The sequence below is a fragment of the Apaloderma vittatum genome, unplaced genomic scaffold (assembly GCF_000703405.1).
Source record: "Apaloderma vittatum isolate BGI_N311 unplaced genomic scaffold, ASM70340v1 scaffold1714, whole genome shotgun sequence".
Taxonomy (NCBI): Eukaryota; Metazoa; Chordata; class Aves; order Trogoniformes; family Trogonidae; genus Apaloderma; species Apaloderma vittatum.
Window position 1 is genome coordinate 83617 of NW_009714166.1, and position 20087 is coordinate 103703.

General features: G+C 41.2%; 1 protein-coding gene across 1 annotated transcript in view; it reads right to left on the reverse strand.

Moving 5' to 3' along the window:
- Window positions 1–19833, reverse strand: part of MRPS28 (mitochondrial ribosomal protein S28) — a 72165-nt gene extending 52332 nt beyond the window's left edge. Inside the window, exon 1 of the mRNA XM_009868632.1 lies at window positions 19658–19833. Coding sequence (XP_009866934.1) covers window positions 19658–19806 — 149 coding nt within the window. The 5' untranslated portion in view covers window positions 19807–19833. The remainder of the gene's footprint in view (window positions 1–19657) is intronic.
- Window positions 19834–20087: the final 254 nt, after the last annotated feature.

The window sequence follows — 20087 nt, forward strand, 5'->3', positions numbered from 1 at the left end:
GGGGCTGGCCTCAAACAGCGCTGTTGACAGACACCGGCACAAAGGCGGTGAATAGAGTCCCCCTCAGTTCTCACACAGAGCGAAGAATGAGTCAGTGTACTGCCGCTTTGGTGCTCTGTTTGTACAGTGTATACAGCTTTTGTCCCCTGCCACTGTTGGCCGCTCAATGGGGGCTAAAGAGCCGAGGAAGTGAAGGCGGAAGAATGGCTCCGCGCTCGTCCTGGCAGCCAGCAGCGGGTCCCCCTGTGCGGGGCGGGAAGCCCAGAGCCGCCATGGCTCCCACCACACAGCACCAACACACCGGCTTCTCACCTCAGATGAAGACGGCAAGGGAGATTTAAGAAACACATTTTGCCCCCTTCAAAACCAAAACGGCAGTAACCTGTCCCCTCTTCGTTCCCAGACCAATCCAACTCAGGGCTGTTACTTAGAATCATAGAATGATTAAGGTTCAAAAAGACCTCTAAGATCATCTAGTCCAAGCATCAACCCAACACTACCATGACCACTAAACTATATCCTGAAGTGCCATGTTTACCCATTTTTTTTAAAACCTCCAGCGATGCCAACTTCATCACTTCCCTGGGCAGCCTGTTCCATTGCAAAGAAATTGTAAAGAAGAATCGTAAATCATAAAGAAGAATTGTAAAGAAATTTTATCACATGAGAACCAAGCACACTTAAAATCTGGCTTCAGAATTAGACACACCTTTAAGATGTATGTTTTCACCCACTGATTGCATCGTTGACAGCAAGGAAAAACTGAGCGTGGGATACAGAGTGACAGTAGTCCTATATCCCTACAAAAGGTACATCGAAGATGGCAATGACGTGGTCGTCATTTTAAATCCTCACCGAGAAGACTTTTAAAGGAACTGAGAGGAGTAACCAAAGACAACTCCAGCTATACATCTGTATTTCCCGCAAAACATTCAGATTGTGCAAATAAAGGGTTGGAGAAAATCTATCATACACATAATATCACATACACACCTGTATATTAGTTACTTATTAGCAGAGAACAAAACATCACACAGATTATTGCTACTCTTCAAATAACTATTTTCATCAACTTTCCCTTTATGGAAACCATACTTCCGTAAGTATGTTTAAGAAAAAAAAGTAGCCCTCTAGCATATCAAAACTGTTGCCTTCACCTGCTTCATATCCAAGAGTATAAGACAAAATATGCATGCTTTATTCTAAGGAGTGAAGTATTAGCTTGCAAAAGGCATTTAGACTTTGGAATGATTAGCATGAAGCTAGTAAGGGAGTTAGCAACTGCTCTTTAACTCAGGCTGACCATACTAGAGATAAAGTCCAACATGGTAAAGCCACAGTGAAAGAACTGTTTAACGTGTTTACGACTGTGAATTGGTTTTAAAAGGGAAAAAAAAATAATAGGGGAGAAGAAAATTAATTAAATTAAATTAAACAAATCCCTGGATTTCCATGAATAGAACACAGAGAATATTCTTTATTTTATCACTAACAGCCAAGATAGTATTAGCATGCTTTCTAGGCTTCTTTCAATTTTATCTGTTAAGCTCAAAATACTGGAACGTTGTTACTACATTAATAAGCTACAGAAGAAAGCCTCGAAATACTAAAAAATTAATGTGTTTAATGCCAGAAAAATAGCTTCATTATGTGTAAGCCAGTCATAAAGATTTTGGGAGTCTGAAGCCATGAGTTTCACTCTTGGCAAACCAGTAGTGAGGAAGTAACCTGAAATATATGCGAAGACCACCTTATTCTCAGTTACTTTATTTTAAAACAGCACAAGGATTTCTACTTTTTATATCAGCACAGAGCCTTATTTAATTAAAGCAAGCCTACTCGCTTTGAACACCAGCTGTAAAGCACATGACTGCACATGAATGTACTGGCACTGAGTATGCTGAAGCAGGCAAAGGCCTGTTCGAATGCCAAGGTAAGCCTGCGAGCCTACCAAGGATCTGATCAACCACAACCTTGAACAGATAGTTTTTAGTTCACTTTGAAGGAGGGAAATCCTCACCTTTCAACTACTCTTAGTTTTTTTACATACCTTGCCACAGGAACACTCATAGATCTAAAGGCTAATCAACAAAACTAGAAGAATTAATACTCGGCACATTTTTTTTTTTAATAATGAATGCGAAATTCTCAGCAGAGAAAGATCTTCTGAGTTTACCCTATTATGAGGGAGGAAGAAAATTAAGAAATAAACTGTGCTCCATTCTTTGCACGGAATGATTCTAAATGGGGATGGATAAGGAAATCACCAAGAGCTTATGGGTTACGATTAAAGGAAGGGCAGGGAGGGCTGACATTACAGCAGGGGTCTGCAACAGGCCACCCAGTGAAGAAGACCGAGTGGATGAGGCTCTCCGTAGACAGGTAGGAGTGGCCTCACCTTCACAAGTCCTGGACCTCATGGGGAACTTCAACCACCCCATATCTGTTGGATGGACAATTGAGTAGGCCATAAGCAACCCAGGAGGTTCCTGGAATGCGTTGATGATAACTTCCTTCTCCAAATGACAGAGAAGTCAGTGAGGAGAGGTGCCCTGCTGGACCCTGTTCTAATCGACAAGGAGCAGCTGGTGGGGAATGTGAAGATCTCAGGCAGCCTTGGCTGCAGCAACCATGGAATGGTGAAGTTTAAAACGCTTAGGATAGTGAGGAGAGCACACAGCAAGCTCACTACACTGGACTTTCCAGGGGGAACTTACAACTGCCTTCCAACACCTGAAGGGAACTTATAGAAAGGCTGGAGAGGGACTTTTTACAAAAGTGTCCACTGATAGGACAAGGGGAAGTGGGTTTGAATTAAAAGAAAACATATTTAGATGGGATCTTAGGAAAAACTCAGTACAAGGGTGGCAAGATTCTGGAACAAATTGTTCAGAGAAGCTGTGGATGCCCCCTCCCTCGAGGTGTTCAAGGCCAGGCTGGGTGAGGCCTTGAGTAACCTGATCTAGTTGAGAGGTGTCCCTGCCATGGCAGGGAGGTTGGATTAGATAATCTCTAAGGTCCCTTCTGACCTAGACCATTCTATGATTCTATGACTTCAGGAGAGCACATTTTCGCCTCCTCAGGTACATGCTTGGTACTACAGGATAAAGCTGTGATGGGGAGGAGGGTCCAATAAAGCTGGTTAATATTCAAGGATCGCCTCTAAGCTCAGGAGTGATGCATCCCGACACAGAGGAATTTGGGTAAATAACACCAAGAGACCTCCATGGATGAACAAGGAGCTTCTGGACAAACTCAAGGACAGAATGGAAGCCCACAGAGATTGGAAGCAAGGACAAGTAACCTGGGAGGAATACAGAGAAATTGTCTGAGAAGCCAAGGATTGGGTCAGGAAAAGCAAAGCACTAATAGAATTAAATCTCGCTAGGAACACCAAGGGCAACAAGAAAAGCTTCTATAGATACCTCAGTGATGAAAGGAATACTAGGGAAAATGTGGGACCCCTCCAGAAGGAAATGGGAGACCCACTTACCTGGGATATAGAGAAGGCTGAGCAACTCAACTAGTTTCTTGACTTAGTCTTCACCAGCAAGTGCTCCAGCCACATCACCCAAGCCACAGAAGGCAGAAGCAGGGACTGGGAGAATGAAGAACTGCCCACTGTAGGACAAGATCAGGTTTGAGAACATCTAGGAAACCTGAAGGTAGACAAGTCTACTGGACCTCATAAGATACATTCATGGGTCCTAAGGGGACTGGTGGATGAAGTGTCTAAGCCATTATCCATCATATTTGAGATATGGCACTCTGGTGAAGTTTCTGCTGACTCAAAAAGGAAAATCATAATCCCCATTTTTAAAAAGGAAAAAAAGGAAGACCCAGACAACTACAGGACAGTGAGTTTCACTTCCATGCACAGCAAGATCACACTGTGAATTCTGCTAGAAACTATGCTATGGCAAATGGAAAATAAGAAGGTGATTGGTGATAAATCAAAATGGCTTCACTAACAGCAAGTTGTGCCTAACAAATCTGGTGGCCTACAACGGGATTAGAACATTGATGGACAAGGGAAAAGCAACCAACGTCATCTACCTGGAATTGTGCAAAGCACTTGACACTGTCCTTCATATCCTTGTCTCTAAATTGGAAATTGGAAATACATGGATTTGACAAATGAACCACTCAGTGGATAAGGAATTGGCTGGATGGTCACACTCAAATTGTTGCAGTGAAGGGCTCAGTATTAAGTGGAGACCTCTGATGAGTGGTGTTCCTCAGGGGTTGGTATTGGGACTGGTGCTGTTTAACACCTTTGTCAGTGACATGGACAGTCGGACTGAGTGCACCCTCAGCAGCTTTCACAACGACACCAAGCTGTGCAGTGCGGTCAACATGCTGGAGGGAAGGGATGCCACCCAGAGGGACATTGACAGGCTTGAAAGATGGGCCCATGACAACTTTGTGAAATTCAACAAGGCCAAGTGCAAGGTCCTGCACATGGGTCAGTTTAATCCCAAGCACAAATACAGGCTGGTTGGAGGATGGATTGAGAGCAGCCCTGTGGAGAAGGACTTGAGGGTGTTGGTTAACGACAAGCTCAGCAGGACCCAGCAATGAGCATTTGCATCCCAGAAAGTCAACCACATCCCGGGCTCCATCAAGAGAAGTGTGGCCAGCAGGCCAAGGGAGGTGATTCTCCCCCTCTGTTCTTGTGAGACCCCCCCAGGAGTACTGCATTCAGCTCTGGGGCCTCCAACATAAGAAGGACATGCATCTGTTGGATTCAGTACAGAGGAGGGTCATGAAGATGACCAGGGGGCTCATGTACTTCTCCTCTGAAGACAGTCTGAGAGATTTGGGGTTGTTCAGCCTGTAGAAGAGAAGGCTGTGGGGAGACCTTATAGCAGCCTTCCAATATTTAAAGCAAGCCTACATGAAAGCTGGAGAGGGACTTTTACAAGAGCACATAGTAACAGGATGAGGTGCAATGGCTTTAAACTAAGAGTACATTTAGATTAGGTATTATGAAGAAATTATTTTCTGTGAGGGTGGTGAGACACTGGAACAGGCTGCCAAGAGAAAGTGTGGATGCCTCATCCCTGGAGGTGTTCTAGGTCAGGTTAGAAGGGGCTTTGAGCAACCTGGTGGGAGTTGTCCCTGCCCACGGCAGGCAGTGCCCTGATAAATCACAGGAAAACTTTTTTCTTTAGGCTTAAATCGCTACTCAGTGGTGCTCAGAACTGCAGAAGCAGAGGAATATTTCACAAACCTTCACATTACAGCAATGTGTGACTCAAGTCACCGAAAGACCCTGAAAGAGGTATTGTATCTGCTGCCAGGCATCACCACTGCTCTGCATCCCCTCCAGGCTGGCAGCAGCAGCAGCACTGCCTCCTGCCAAGCAGAGGATCGCAGCTTGTTTACCGAGCTCTGTCTGGAGGAAGTAGAGCGCGTTTCAGTCTCGTCTCCAGCAGTCCTGTGAAGCCAGCTGCCAAGAACAGTCTTGAAAGGCTTCGGGGGGGGGAAAAATCTAGTACTTAGGTGGGAAGTAGATGAGTCTGGCACTGGGGACCCAAAGATGAGCTTGGGAGAAGCAGGCACTACCTGATCTGAAAGACTGAAACACTTTTAGGCAACTGCAAATATATAAAATCATAGAAAAAGGAGTAAGTGAAAGGACAGATTAGCAATCATCTTATAATTACTCCTCAGATTAAGATCTCTACCTGAATCCTTGAAGTTAATGAGTACAAATTGCAAATAAATTAAACTTGTATGCTACTTACTTTTCCTTGTGATATATGGAACAGACTTGAAAAGTTTGATTGGGATTTCATGTTGTATGAAATAATAGCTTAAATATTTAAATTTTTAAAATTAACACTCTGTTGCTTCCAGAAGATTTCAGAAGAGTTAAACACGTGTGCTGTGCATTTCTATAAAGACACACTTTATGCAGGTTTATACAAACCGTGAAAGATCTCGCTGCCTTTGGAAGAGCCCACTAACTCCTATGAAAATAAAGAACAGGCGGTTTCACAGAGAACAAATAAGCAATCCTTAATCAAAGAAAAATTGCTTATGCCCTTTTCCTCTTACCCTACTAATGGGAAGTCACCAAACACGACTAAGTGATAGGCATCTCTCATTGTACGCAATAGTTATTTCCCTGCCTTTGGAGTTGTATCTCAATTTCTCGGTTAAGTGGGTACGTGCTCATGCAGTGTGACCACATTATGTGCTCTTTTCCATGTGATCAGAGCCTGCCAAGTCTCAAAGCAGATCACTTAAAATATAGCTTGGGTATTTTTCAGAACAATCCCTCCAGGATTTGAAGGAGTCGAGGGGGGTTATTATTTCTCAGCCAAGCTGGGTGGCTAGATTTCAAGTTCTTCAAATAAAAACCAAATTGTTGTAAAATACTAAGACGGGAAAATAGAAAATTTACCTCTCTTGACAGCTATCACAACAGGAAAAAGACCTTTGGTTTTGTTCAAAAAAATGCTCCAGGACTGACTATCAATGTACTTCATACTTGAGTCTCCATAAATCATGGCTATGTTCAGCAAGTTCACAAAGCAACAGACATCTGCATCCCCGCTTGGCCACTATCATGCTTAAAATGCTGACAGAGCCATGGCAGCAGTGACCACACACAGACTCCAAATTCATTAAGGCAAATTTTAACAGCTACTGAACACTCTTAGAAGAATAACACATTTAAAAAAAAAAAAAAAAAATAAGTCCTTACTTACACTGAAGTTCTTCCAGCACAAGAATATCTGTCCAGGATTTTAAATTTAATCTTGAAAATTTAAGAAAAATCAGGCAAGCAAATACAATAGCAGGGACTGCATTACCAGATGCTCCTTACTCAGTAAGGGCAATTACATACAACCAAAGTGATGCTTTAGTTCTTCTGTTGCCTCTGCTTTTTTCTCCAAAACACTTGGTATAAAAATTATACTCAGCTGCTATTCTCATCCTAGTTCCACACAAGTGCATGTGAAAAGAGAGGTGGCAAGGACCATGTTGTTTTTGTTAGCATGTAAGTGAGCAGAAAAGGAAAATAAATTACTCTTAAATAAGAGACGTACAATAAAATCTTATTTATTTTTGTCTCTAGACAGTGTTTTTTCTTTTTATTCAGATTTGCTGAGCTGCTTAATAATAGCAAAGCAGTTGAATGCCCTACACAGGTCAGTAGCACACAGCCTTAAGAGGCTTACCTTGCTTTGTATGAATTTACCTGCTTTTGTAGCCTGGTTGGATAACGGCATCTAAATAGGCTGACAAGCATCAGGAGAAGCATCAGGGGAAGAAAAGCATCTGCCAAGGAGCTTGGCATGTAGGAAGTAACATAATTAATTCTATCAGTCTTTTTGGGTCTATTCCAAGCAACAGTCAACACCCACTCCTCCCTCCGACGAACCATTCCTCTGTACAGACAGGTGACTGCAAAAACAAACGCGTGACTGAATCATCAATGCCCACAGCCAGCTTTTAGGTATCTCCGAGGATGGAGACTCCACAACCTCCCCAGGCAACCTGTGCCAGCGCTCGGTCACCCTCACAGTGTAAAATGTTTCCTGATGTTCAGAGGGAACCTCCTGTGTTTCCCTGTGTGCCCACTGCCTCTGGTCCTGTAACCAGGCAGCACTGGAAAGAGCCTGGCTCTGTCCTCTTTGCCCCCTCCCTTCAGGTATTTGCAGACATTGAGGAGATCCCCTGGAGCCTTCTCTTCTCCAGGTTGAACAGTCCCAGCTCTCTCAGCCTTTCCTCACTGGACAGATGCTTCTTCATCATCTCTGGGGCCCTTCACTGGACTGTCTCTTGAACTGGAGAGCTCAAAACCTGACAGAACACTCTTGGTCTGGCCTCAATAGGGCTGAGTGGAGAAGGATCTTCTTCCTCCACGTCCTGGCAATGCTGTGTCTAACACAGCCTAGGACACCATTCTCCTTTGCTGCAAGGGCACACTGCTGGCTCTACTTGGTGTCCACCAGGACCTCCAGCGACTTTTCTGGGAAGCTGCTTTTCAGCCAGTTGACCGCCAGCATATACTGGTGCCTGTGGCTCTTCCTCCCCAGGTGCATGATGTTGCATTCTTTTTTGTTGTTGGCCCATTTCTCCTGCCTGTTGAGGTCCCTCTGGACAATAGCACAGTCACCCTATGTAACAACTCTTTTGAGTTCTGTACTCTGTGCAAATTTGCTGAGGGTGCGCTCTGCTCGATCACTGAGATCATTAATGAAGATGTTAAACAGGGCTGGACCCACTGTTGACCCTGGGGTGCACTGCTAGTTACTGGCCTCAAGCTTGAGTAACCTTAATATTATACAGCAGACTGAGAAGAATTATCAGTGAAATAATTCTGTACAATATCTCTAGCTTTTCAAATATTAAAAATTGTATCATATCTGCCATTTAGTGTCTTAAAGTCTTGGTTCTTGCAGTTACAGGGTTACATAAGAAGTTAAATTGCTTTTTAAAAAAAGTTAGTTTAATTAAAAATTCCTACTCTGCCAAGTTAAAAAAAAAAGTGATGTGACCCCACAGACTGAAGAAATAAAACAAAAAATAGAAACAACTTCAGCATCATGATTTGTGGGAGGCCTGATTCATGCCTTCTGAAGAGCTCGAGGTTGATATATTACCTGCAGAGTGCTGCCCTAGCTGTCTTAATTCCCTTCTCAGACTCACTTACTGAAACTATTCCAGAGGGATGAATAATTACCACTCCATGGTTATACGATAGCATTAATTTTCCTGAGCAAGACATACGTTATATGAAGAGTTATAATTCACATTTGGTCCAAACTGTCATTAATTCAGTTTCTCAACCTAGAAACCAAACAGTTTCTGTCTTTGGGCAAGTCTACACCTCTCAGTGGATTGCCACGCAGAGCCCATGAGCTAGTTCAGACCAAGCTGGCTCGCAAACTAAAATCAAAGGCCACAGCAGCGCGGCGCTGCAGCTCAACTCATTATGCTAAGAAGAGGGTTTAGCGCAGAGTTACGCCCAACCTAATAAAGCAGTTATACTGCTTCAGTAACCCAGACTGTTTTTTCATCTAGCCCTTACCTCTGCTATACGAACAGGTCAAACCGACGAGTCTTTAAGCCAGAAATATCTGCACCTTGCTCTGTAGTTTAGTGAAGTACAGGTCTCTGTAGCCCTGGAAAGTATCACGCACTGCTGCAATTGGCATGTCCCTACTGCATCCACTGTCACTGGTCAGGGAAACATATTATGGAACATTAAGGCCTTCGCTAAAATTCATAATCCTTTGCATTTGGAATGGCTGAGATTGCTTGAGCCTTCTCTAGCTATCCAAGCCATTAATTATACTTTACTAGAAGTATTTAAGCGAGAGAGACCCTCTCTGCACGCAGACTGCAAGGCTTTCTCAAAAGGAGAGGGGGGAAATTTCCAAATATGATACATACAGAGATTCAAGTCATTTATCCTCCTCAATTTTAAAACAATATATAAGAAAATTTTAATTTTTCTGCCAAGTCAAGAATTTATAATTCTAGTTTCTACAGTTCTTGAGAGCCAATATCTAGATTAGGGAAGAAGAAAGAGTTAATATACCTCATCTTCTGCAGATCACTCAAAGCTCCCAATGCAGTAGTAAGTTTCACAAGTCTTTTTTTCCTATCATGTATGTGTGCCATCCACATATGAGAAAAAGTATGGCTTAAAAAGTGCTTACAGATTTTGACACTGCCAAAAAAGCTCCAGGCCACCTATGGACTGCTTTGTTCTCCCAAGACATTTTATACAGCATACTCCACCTCCCATTCATCACGATGCCCTGGGAAGACAGAGCTGGCAAAAAGGTTTCACCAGTAAATGCTACTGGGATTGCAGTTCGGGTCTGTGTTGGGTTTTTTTCCTCCAAAGGCTTTCAAATTCCATAACTCTCTGCTACTTTAAACTAATGACAGAAGTGAAAATAAAGATGAAAAAATGATTAGCAGGCTTGCCTGCACTGTTGTGGCTGTAATCCTACATCTATGCTGTATACTCCATACCCAGTGCTGAGTAGGGTGTCTCATTAATATAGATTAATCGTACCTTTGATAACCAACACCTGTCCCATGGTACTATTACATTAACTACACTCTAAAGTCTGAGATGAAAAATTTACAGTGTAGTCCAAAAAAGTGTTTAGAGACTTTGGGCTCCAGGAGCTCTGGAAGCACAGTCTCAAATATTACAGAACCACACAAAGCTAACATGTCTGTTTGTGGTTGAAAATAATCGCTGAAGAACGATATACAGTGGGTGGCAAAAATAGTCACAATCGTAAAGTAACCAAGCAAATAATAAGCTATGTCCATAGGGGATAAAAATGCTGTAATTTCCAAAATGCATGCTGCTATAAATAAGTAAGAAGTTGTTTGCTGAAGTACACAGATTAAGTTTACAATCACGGCTATTCCGCATGCCTGTTTTAAAAACAGAGAGCTGAAATTGTTTGACAGCAGACAGAGTGGCACCACGTACATTGTTTGGGCTCAGAGCAAGGGCAAATTGTGTTATATGGAAAGCTTTGTTGAGAAGGGAATTCAAGTCATGCCCTTTATTTTAGCCCTTGTGCTGGTTTTGGCTGGGAGAGAGTTAATTTTCTTCTCAGTAGCTGGTATGGGGCTGCGTTTTGGATTTCTGCTGGAAACAGTGCTGATAACACAGGGATGTTTTTGTTGTTGCCACGGAGCCGTGCTTACACAGCATCAAGGCCTTTTCTGCTCCTCATTCCACCAGCAAGGAGGCTGGGGGTGCACAAAGAGTTGGAAGGGGACACAGCCAATGACAGCTGGCCAAAGGGACACTTCATGTGTCCAGCAGGTCTAGGGATGTTCTTCTCCCCCTCTACTCTGCCCTGGCGAGACCACACCTGGAATACTGTGTCCAGTTTTGGGCTCCCCAATTCAAGAGAGACAGGGATCTACTGGAGAGAGTCCAATGGAGAGCTACGAGGATGATTAAGGGACTTGAACATCTCTCCTATGGAGAGAGGCTGAGAGAACTGGAGCTGTTTAGCCTTGAAAAGAGACAGCTGAGACATGATCTTATTAACATATATAAATATCTGAGGGGTGAGTGCCAAGAGGAAGGGGACAATCTCTTTCCAGTGGTGCCCAGTAAGAGAACAAGAAAGAATGGATTTAAGTTAGAACATAGGAAGTTCCACAAAAAATTGAGGAAAAGCTTCTTTACTGTGAGGGTGACAGAGCACTGGAACAGGCTGCCCAGAGAGGTTGTGGAGTCTCCTCCGGAGACTTTCAAAATCCACCCGGATGCGTTCCTGTGTGGCTGGCCTAGGGGATCCTGCTCTGGCAGGGGGTTGGACTAGATGATCTCTAGAGGTCCCTTCCAACCTCTGACATTCTATGATTCGATGATTCTATGATTCTATTTCATGCTCGGCATATAAAATTCAGGGGAAAAGAAGGAAGGGGGGGATGTCTGGAGTGATGGCGTTTGTCTTCCCAAGTCACTGTTACGTGTGATGGAGCCCTGCTCCCCTGGAGACGGCTGAACACCTGCCTGCCCATGGGAAGAGGTGAATGAATTCCTTGTTTTGTTTCGCTTGCGTGCATGGTTTTTGTTTTATTTATTACTCTGCCTCTATCTCAACACAGGAGTTGCCTCACTGTTACCCTTCCAATTCTGTTCCCCATCCCACCGGTGGGCAGCGAATGAGCAGCTGCCTGTGGGGCTGAGCTGCCGGCTGGGACAAAACCACAACAGCCCTCTTCAATATAAACAATAAGGCTTCCTTTCCAAGTTGCAACGTTGGTGTGTGGGAACAGGACAAGAAGATCAGTCTTGTTTACTATTTCTCTCTGGAATTTGGGCAAACTTTGAGACCACAGGCTGACCAGAGTCCCAAACCCCAAGTTTGCAGACGAATAGTGCAAACCACCTTGGTCCTCAGAGAATTTCAACATGACATTCTGGTAATTCTAATCACAGAAAGAGACTGGTTTTCACAGTGTGAAGACCAGCTGTCTGGTTATATTTTCCTAAAACATACAATCTGGAAGAGATTCAGGAAAGTGCGTGTGCACAGTCTGCTTTACACTTCAGCAAATTTAACCAGGTCACAATTATTTAACTATTCAAAAATACTGTGGTCCATGTTCATTTTTCAAAATGCAGAGGAATTTTGCCCTCCAATAAGAGTAGGTGCTTACCTGACAGGCAAAACAATTCAGAAGCTAAGGAGGATGAGGAAGGAGCAGGGAAGTACTAAGCTTGCTTTGATTTCGGATAGCTACTTAGTATTACACACATATTAGTCAGTAATATGGCACTGATGAACAGGAACCATTTGAAGATATAGGCACAGAGGAAATAATTGTCATATAAACTTAACAAACTCTCCCAGGTTGCTTACTTATAACACTACTTCATTTTTTTGATAGATAAGAAATATTTTCCAAACAAAACAAACAACAACTAAATCAGAGCTGATGACAAAAGAATAGAGAATTTTTTGTGTGAAACGCCAGGCAAGTGTTCACATCAACTAAATAAGATTATGTTAATAGGTATTTTAGTAGGTAACGTAATTTCTACTTTAATTATTTGTAAATGAGCAAAAATTATTTACAAAGCTTTCCATAAGCACTATTAGAACGAACATATATTCTGCTGCAATATGGCCACCTCTAACACATGGTGACTGCTTAAAATCACACAACAGAAGTGCAAATCCTAACATTTCAGTGGAAGAATGTTGGTAAAAAGATAAGCAATAATATGTAAGCTAAAAAGGATAAAATAAAATACTGAACAGATATAAAACTGTAATTAATTACAAATGTAACTACATTATATTTATATTTGAAATATATATATTAATACCGGAAAAAAGAATACAGAGAACAAGCCTGGAAAGGATACAAATAATTAACACAGAGCACACGAATGGCAGTAAAAGATATGGGAAAAAAGGAAGATGATGTATTCCCTGTAACAGGCTGGTTACACATTTTCTCCACCTCCTTACAGAATTCTTTTCTACAGTGTGGTTACTACTAGAAAGGCTTGTGAGGAAAAAAATTATCTGTTGGGAATGAAAACTACAACTGAGGAAGGGAAACAGCAAACAAGAAGACCAGAGATTTAATGTCAATGAGCTAACAGCAACAAATTGAACACATAAGTAGAACGCAAAAATGCTACAAGTACAGTTACTCTGCTCATTCTCCTCACTTCCCATAAGTGGGAATTAAAAAAATTTTCCTCAGATCTTGAGCCTCTTCTAGGCAAGACTACACCACAGAAATCAAATACAATTCTGCATACTGACGCATCATGCTGTGCATTTAATCAGTATCTTCAACATTCACTAATAATTAAAAAATAAATTACTAGGTTTCTATAGGTTCTCAGTCTCTTTCACATGACCTGTTTTTTCTGCAACTGCATGAGTTTGAAAATCGTATTTACAAAAGCATAATTTATTGTGTCATTTGTAGTGCTTGTTAGCATTTCCTTCTTTCCCCTTGAGAATTACACATTACAGATAGATGCTATTTTGCTGGCAACAGACAGTGAAAAGTAAAACACTGTAAAAACAACATGAAAAACTAAAACCAGCATTATTGCAGCAAGAAACGTTTCCTTTATATATCAAATTAATCAGTTTTTTGTTTGTTTCTTTTAGCAGCAATGGTTCCATCAACATTCAAAGTTTGACACGAAAGAATATGCCAGGCTGCCAGAACAGCACCACTCCAGTCAGCCGCAGGACAAAACAGGAAGACATGCACACCCCTAAGGAAAACATCACTAAGTCTCTCCATTACCCCCAGATCTGTAGCGTACAGGTGGCCCATTCCGCTACTCAGACACTTTGCTCCCAGTTAGTCAAAGACACCGGGTTCAGTGTGAATTTGATGTGATTCCTCCAGCAATGAAAAAACGAAGGTCCTGGGGAAGGAAGTAGGGTACTGGGTCTTTATCAGGCCAGCCTCCTGCCAGTTGTCTGGTCTTTATTTAAGAGAAAGGTGCCAGTCTCTTCACAGTGGTGCCCAGTAATAGGACAAGGAATAGTGGACTAAGCTAAAACGTAGGAGGTTCCGCCTCAACATGAGGAGAAACTTCTTCACTGTGAGGGTGACAGAGCACTGGCACAGGCTGCCCAGAGAGGTTGTGGAGTCTCCTTCTCTGGAGACTTTCAAAACCCACCTGGACACATTCCTGTGTGGCTGCCCTAGGGGATCCTGCTCTGGCAGGGGGGTTGGACTAGATGAGCTCTAGAGGTCCCTTCCAATCCCTGACATTCTGTGATTCTAATTTTGAAGGAAAGAGTTAGAAAGGTCGTGTCTTTAACATTATCTCTCTAAACCCTTCCACAGTAAGCTTGCACCATTATATACACAATGGCCACAGAAACTAGGGTTCAGCAAGCAAAGGGTGAACATCTCCCTTATGAGGAAAGGCTGAAGGAGTTGGGTCTCTTTAGCTCGGAGAAGAGGAGGCGGAGAGGTGACCCCATTAATGTTTATAAATATGTCAAGGGAGAGTGTCAAGAGGATGGAGCCAGGCTCTTTTCGGTGACGTCCAATGACAGGACAAGGGGTAATGGCTACAAGCTGGAACATAGAAGGTTCCGCAAAAATATTAGCTTTTTCCCTGTGAGGGTGCCAGAGCACTGGCACAGGCTGCCCAGGGAGGTTGTGCAGTCTCCTTCTCTGGAGACATTCAGAACCCGCCTGGGCGCTTTCCTGTGTGACCTACTGTAGGTGATCCTGCTCTGGCAGGGGGGTTGGACTAGATGGTCTTTTGAGGTCCCTTCCAGCCCCTGACGTTCTGTGATTCTGTGAATTTACCACATGCTGACATCCTCCCTTGTGCCAGCATCTGCCACACAGTGAGGTAGCTTACTCAGTGTTTTGTGTGTGAGGTAGCTCATTTCGGTTGAAAGATACACTAATTATTCAAGAAATGCATTGACACGGCATCAAAATGGAGTAATTAACTCCAAACTCACCATCCAGCTTAGCATGCAGTGACTTTAACACACAAACTGGAACTAAACCAAATGGAGTCTTATGGAAATCCTCCCCCCTTCAGAGCATCTCTCTGTTTTTTCCAAACATTTTTTTAATCTTACAAGATTTTTCAAATAGTTTCACCAATGACTATTAACTTAAGACTGTCTTAATAAAATGAATGTGCTAGAAAACAGCCAGCCATATTCTCATTACGTAGTCTAAAAGGATACATTATTTTTAATTGGATTCTCTTCCGCCCTTATCTATAAAATATTTTAAAATAGAACAAAAAGAAAAGAATTTAAAATGTTTTCCAAATAAAATTCACTCTGGCAACCATTCAAACAGTGTAAATATTTTGATACAATATACAGAAACAGCGTTAGGTAATGTTTTATGAAGCTCATTAAGCTGTCACGTTCTAAATCACGACGGCATCAAATTATTGCTTCCCTTGTCTACTATTTAAGTTTGGCAAAAATGCACTGTATAAAATGTGTCAAGTAAAATCGCCACAGGATATACTGGAAATCCCTACGCCAGCTGCATGCTCAAATATAAAGGAAGTGCCTTTCAGATCCTACAGCCTGATAATACTGGAGTTGCTGGAGGGTTCCAGCAGTCTTTTAAAATAAAGCTTCATTACTCTGGCATGGAGAGGTGCAGTTTAATCCTCTTTGGAAGCTAGTGCCACAATCCTACATTTTAGAAAATTGCTGAGAGCCATTGTCCTTTTGATGGGAATTGGTTATTAACAGTACAGGTGCAGACCATGCAACAGGCCGTGTCAGCACAACCCCTTCCCATATTTTCTGCTTCTTAGGAATTCCATCTGATAACAGCAGAAGCAGGTTGGAACAGCACCTTTGCGCCATGGATTAAGCTGTTGCTCACTTGGAGACCTAAGACAGACACTTTCCTCTTTAGGACTTCTTTCTCTCTGCATGTTAAAAGAAAGGGGAAAAAAAAGAAACCCCAACAACTACTTTCCTTGTACAGCTGAAAAGTTACTTTAACCTTACTTACACCTTATACCCCTGCTCATGGCAGGGAGGTTGGATTAGATGATCTTTAAGGCCCTCCCAACTTACGATATTCTATAACTCTACTTTCCAACACACTGTATCTCATTTATATAAACTTCAGATGCTTTGCAGAATTGCTACATGTTGCTGGCATAAAACACACATTTAATATAGTGTTTAAGTCAAAGTGTATCAAGGAACATCATATTTTTACTAATTATCATACATACTAAATAAGTACAGCACATAATAAATAAGACCTTGAAATCATAAAGGCAATAAACATTCCCATCACATTAAATAAATACCAAATAACAAAATGCTGTTGATATTTATAACTAAATACATTCCTGTTTGACTCCAGTGAGATTTTGCCAACACTCTCTAACTAAGCAGACACATGCTTTCAATTTCAATACCATCAATGTTGATAATGAAATATATTTCTTGCAATCCTATGAAATACAGTTCACAAAGAGGATAGTAAGAAGGAAAACCATCAGTGAAAATCAAAAGAAAGTAACTGGTAGGTTCTTCAAATATTTACCCTATTTAAATTTTGGATCATTATTGTTCTAAGGTTTCTTTTACTTAACAGTTGGTTCTTTTACTTAATAGTTGGTTCTTTTACTTAATAGTTGGTGGTGTTTTGTTTGGGCTTGTTTTTTAAAAGGTTGAAGCTTACTTTAGAAGAACAGGTGGAAAGAAATGTATTTTTGTAACTACTTCAAATTTTCCAAGTGAGGGACAGGGGTTTTTTGTAGCTCTTTTATCCAAGACAGTCTTGAGAGTCTGTCAAGACAGTCTTACGCCACATGGTGGTAGCACTACAGGGTTTTTCACCGGCACAACCCAAGAAATCACAGCTGGGAGGATCAGGTCCGAGCCATTTAAGAGAGCAAGCTTTACTGACAAGAACCATAGAATGGCCTAGGCTGGAAGGGACCTCAGAGATCATTTAATCCAACCTCCCTGTCATGGGCGGGGACGTCTCTCAACTAGATCAGGGAACACGTGGGGACTGAACAGGGACCTCTTGTAGGATTTTTGTTTCTTTTCAGGTAACTTCTAGAACTTTCAAAGAGCAAAGGACATATCAGAAAAAGAAAACTGTATTACAGTATCATGAAAATAGTGGAGTTCTGGTAAGAAAAAAGCCAAATGACTAAGGAAATACTCAAAGCACATGTCCTCATGGAGAAACCTCCTTACAAATGTCAAGAGAGAGGGTTTTTTCTTTTTAAGATGCTAAGCTAATATTTTGGAGGACTTGCCAAATACCTGGAAAGACAATACAGTAAAAGCAAAGATCAGCAGCAGCATACAGATGCTCAAAGAGCCATGCTCTCAAGTCTGACTTGACTTACGCCATAAAAATGGCGTAATGATTTTAGATGACCGAAGATTAAATTTGGTTCTTCTGCCTTCAAGAAATCACCTGTTATCTGTAAATTAAAATGCCCATCCTTTTCCTTGGCACAAGCAATAAACATTTTGCAAGCAAATCAGTAAACAGTTTTATTGATTACATGCATGTAAAATATGGTGATAAAGTCACTTTTGTCAGCAAGTGAATTAAAAGAAATTAAAAAGTTACAGTTACAAAGAAATTACAGTTACAAAGTCTTACTGCAGTCACCAATGTAAACTGGTACAGATCTAAATAGACATTGTGAGTTCCACCCATTTATTTTTAAGCTTTGGCACTAGTCTGACCTTTATTCTGGCGATCAAAAGCAGTTACTGCCTTCCAAAGAGAAGTCAGCACCCACTAAAAGACTCTAAGCCTTCACACTTACTAGGAGGCCAGCATATAAAAAGATTATATTTGTTCTGATAAGGCAAACTTTACCCTGTAAATCAATGAGCTGCTGTCTTTACCAAGCAAGCAGATCAAAGCAACTGCACAAAGCCATAAGTCTTCCCATTGTTTTTTAAAAAGCAGGGAGATCCAAACTCAGCAGTACTTACTGATGACAAATACAGCTAGCTCAGATAACAGTTTTTCATGTTTATTATTGATTCCACAACTACTTTGCAAATTTTGTGTTTATATGACACAGCACGGTAAGACAGGCCACAACAAACAGAACAAAAGACTGCCCATGACTGCAATTTTTTGTAAATCCGGGTAAATACTAGAAGTTCCAATTCCAGAAATACAATTAACTGGAAATAGGTGGCAAGATTTATTTAATTTCTTTTCTTATACAATTATTTTTATTTAGAGAATCATGTCCATACAGCATTTAAACACTTAAGAAATCAGAAAAATTCAAGTTCCTGGACTGAACTGAGGAAAAATGGGATTTGAATCAGTCACCTCTATCTAAAACGAATGCTCTTAAGTCCACTACATATAGAGCAGGAACACTACTACTGCCACTACAACTTCAATGTTGTAAATGCTGTCTGTATTATTTTGTGAACTTCTGCCCTGGTTTCACATTTTATTTAATTAAAAATGCCTCAGCTGTTAATTTCTCTCTCCCCACTCGCACTCAAAGCACAGAGGAAGTATAAATGAGCCAAATCTGCATCCTGCAGACATTCAAGGTCAGGCTTGACTGGACTCTGAGCAACCTGAGCTAGTTAAAAATGTCCCTACTCACTGCAGGGGAGTTGGATTAGATGACCTTTAAAGGCCTCTTCCAACCCAACGCATTCTATAATTCTATGAAAAGTGTGATTATTTCTGTCAAACCTTTTTTTACTAAAAAAATCAGCTATTTCAGAAATACATTGCGGGAATCATGTTTAAAGTTTTAGACACACTGATCTTGCAGATTCATAAAGATGCTTCTCCTCTCCCAAGTTAAAAAGAGGGAATTATGATATTCATATTTATGAATGCAAAATCAGGGTATTTTACTCATATGTTAAAACTAAGTGTTAAAAGAATGTGGAAACATTAAATAGACAAGTATCTTTCAATAATACATAATTATAAGGTGCTAAAGACAGTTTTAAAAGCCCATAAACGTTATTTCCACTGGAATTCGCTGTTTCTTTATTTTTTTGCTCTAACTGCTGAATTCCCCAGAATTCCACCACAGTTGCTCTAGTGCAGGACACACAGTGAAACTTACCACCAAAATCTATACAAAATCTTCTTCTGCGATATATAACAGTTGACCACATCAGCACTGATGGTCTATTACAAACAGTATTGCCACAAATAATGTGTAAACTGCTCAGTATATAACTTCACATATATATATTTAGCATAGATAGCTCCTGCCTAAGGAGGCTTGAAATTTACATGGGATTAAAGTTCCACATTCACAAAATTCCCAAGTATTTGAATAAACAGTGCTTGTTTTAACAACTCAGACGATAACAATCTCCTGTTCCTCAGGGACAAAATACTCAGTAACTTCCTTTGGTCATCAGAGGTTGGAATAATGCAGATAGCAGTAATGCAAACTTGCAAAGGAATCTGCGTTCAAGACAATGCTGTCTGAGCTATGCAGATCAGTTTGTGATCATACTTTCAATCTGTACAACACGTCAACTTCTATAGTTTAAATCACAAAAGTCATAAGAACTATCCTAGCTCAGTCCAGAAGATGGTCACATCTCATTAGCCAAGCATTTCAGTGTATTGTTCGCATATGTCGATCGCTTACCGTCAGTTTATTACTTACTTTCCATCTACTTCTGGTCTTTTGCACACACAGTGAAATTTGCCACCAAAATCTATGTAAAGATCATCTTCTACCACATGAAATATTTGACCAATGGCAATTTTGTCTTTGGCAGGTCCCATCTGAATTAAAGGGGAGCGTCTCAACATGGATGCAAAGGATTCCGATTTCTCTGAAGGAACCTATAGATAATTAAAAAAAAACCAAACAACACATTTCACATTATACTAGCTGAAGGAGGAATTAAATTAAACTTATAACAGATTAAAAGGCTCTACTCGCTAAATTACAAGTAAAGATTTCATGTGTCTGGCACACTTTTTTAAGACTTTTAAAAAGGCATCTGGTATATTTCTCCAACCACAAACATTTTATGCGTTAATGGCAAAGCTTTCATTAATTCAGTGACACAAAAACATAACACTTTGCA